Source organism: Ursus arctos, unplaced genomic scaffold (genome assembly GCF_023065955.2).
Source record: "Ursus arctos isolate Adak ecotype North America unplaced genomic scaffold, UrsArc2.0 scaffold_23, whole genome shotgun sequence".
Classification (NCBI taxonomy): Eukaryota; Metazoa; Chordata; class Mammalia; order Carnivora; family Ursidae; genus Ursus; species Ursus arctos.
The window spans coordinates 34525568-34527259 of NW_026622908.1; the positions used below are offsets into that span (position 1 = coordinate 34525568).

The 1692-nt window shown below is 38.7% G+C and overlaps 1 protein-coding gene across 1 annotated transcript; it reads right to left on the minus strand.

Moving 5' to 3' along the window:
- Positions 1-255: 255 nt before the first annotated feature.
- Positions 256-1188, minus strand: LOC113246532 (olfactory receptor 10AG1-like). Its single transcript, XM_026487128.3, has one exon. It carries the CDS (start codon positions 1186-1188, stop codon positions 256-258), a length of 933 nt encoding a protein of 310 aa, XP_026342913.2.
- Between the last annotated feature and the right edge of the window lie 504 nt (positions 1189-1692).

The following is a 1692-nucleotide window of genomic DNA, read 5'->3' on the forward strand; positions in this document are numbered from 1 at the left end:
CTGAATATGAGATTGGCTGGATACTTAGTTTCTTAAGTTCTTAATTTAATTTAGGAAACTAAAAACCCTAGAACCCTGTGGATATAATCTTGATATCAGAGTCCAGCACAAAACAACAAGTTCAGCAATGAGTGGAGGTAATCTATGTATAGTGAGCTAGGAAAACAAACTAAATATTAATTTTTGATTGCACAATGGCAAAATTAAATAAGAAAACTGACAATGAGTTCACACCAGCAGCTAATATGTTAAATATTACGGCAACAATTTTCTCAAGGCTATCATGGCATCCTTATTTCTCAGAGTGTATATCATGGGATTAAACATTGGGGTAACAATGGTATAGAAAAGGGAGAGAAACTTGTCTGTTCTGGAAGAATGTTTAGATTTGGGTCGTAAATATGTGATGATTGCAGATCCAAAGAACATGGCCACAACCGTGACATGAGATGAGCAGGTGGAGAAAGCTTTGGTTCGTCCTGTTGCTGACGGCAACCTCAGGATGGTGGAGATGATTTTACTGTAGGATCCAAGTATCAACAGGAAAGGGATCGTAACAAAGAGCACAGCAACTGTAAAGACTAACATCTCATTCAGGAAAGTGTCCCCACAGGCCAGCTTGAGTAGTGGGGGGATGTCACAGAAGAAGTGATTGATCTGGTTAGACCCACAAAATGGCAGAGAGAAAATCTGGCACGTCTGCCCTATCTCGACTGGAACCCCAGTGATCCAGCAGGCCGCCACCAGCCGGACACAGACCTTGTGGTTCAGGACTAGCGGGTAATGCAGAGGGTTACAAATGGCCACGTAGCGGTCATAGGCCATCACCGTCAGAAGGAGGCACTCTATGTTTCCGAGCATAAGGACAAAATTCATTTGTGCTGCACAGGCAAACAAAGAGATATTTCTTTTCTGAGTCCAAAGATTTGTGAGCATTCTGGGAAGAGTGACAGATACAAAACAGATTTCCAAGAAGGAAAAATTACTAAGGAAAAAATACATGGGGGTCTGGAGAGCCTGGTCAACCCTGGTTATGAGAACAATAATGCCATTTCCCATCAGAATTATCACATAGACAAAGAAGAATACTACAAAAAGAAACGTTTGAAGATTAGGATAATCAGAAAATCCCAGAAGAATGAATTCCGTCATTGAAGTGAGATTTGTTTCTGCTGGGTTTTTTTCCATCTGTGAAAATAGTGAAATTAGCCATTTATCTTTTGAGGATTCTTTTCTAATTTGTTTTCTAATTTCTAATGGACTAAAAGGATTTTGGGGAATTAGCACATAAAATTTCTATTGTTTATTAATTTCCAGCTTTTTATATCCTGGGCTCAGAAAACACAACTGAGGTCTAATGGAGAACACATGCTATATTCTCAATATATCAACATATTTAATACTAGGTTTGGATTTGAATGAAAGCGATGTGTTCTAGAATTATGAATTTTCAATTTTTGTGTGTTTGTGTGCAGACCAAATTAGTCCATTTTTTCCTTCATATTAACAAACAGAATCCTGAGGCAGAAACTTTCACATCACAGTTTCTCAGTGGTATGTTACCACCAAATTTCAAATTTTATATATATGTATTCTGTAATTCTCACTTCTTCCATGAAACCTTCTGTAAGTACAAGGCATGCCTTCCCTTCCACATGGCACAGCTGTAGCTGCTACCGTTCGTGCATGCAT

Excerpts from the sequence above, each read along its gene's own strand:
- LOC113246532 (XM_026487128.3), bottom strand. The coding sequence starts at position 1,188 with ATGGAAAAAAACCCAGCAGAAACAAATCTCACTTCAATGACGGAATTC.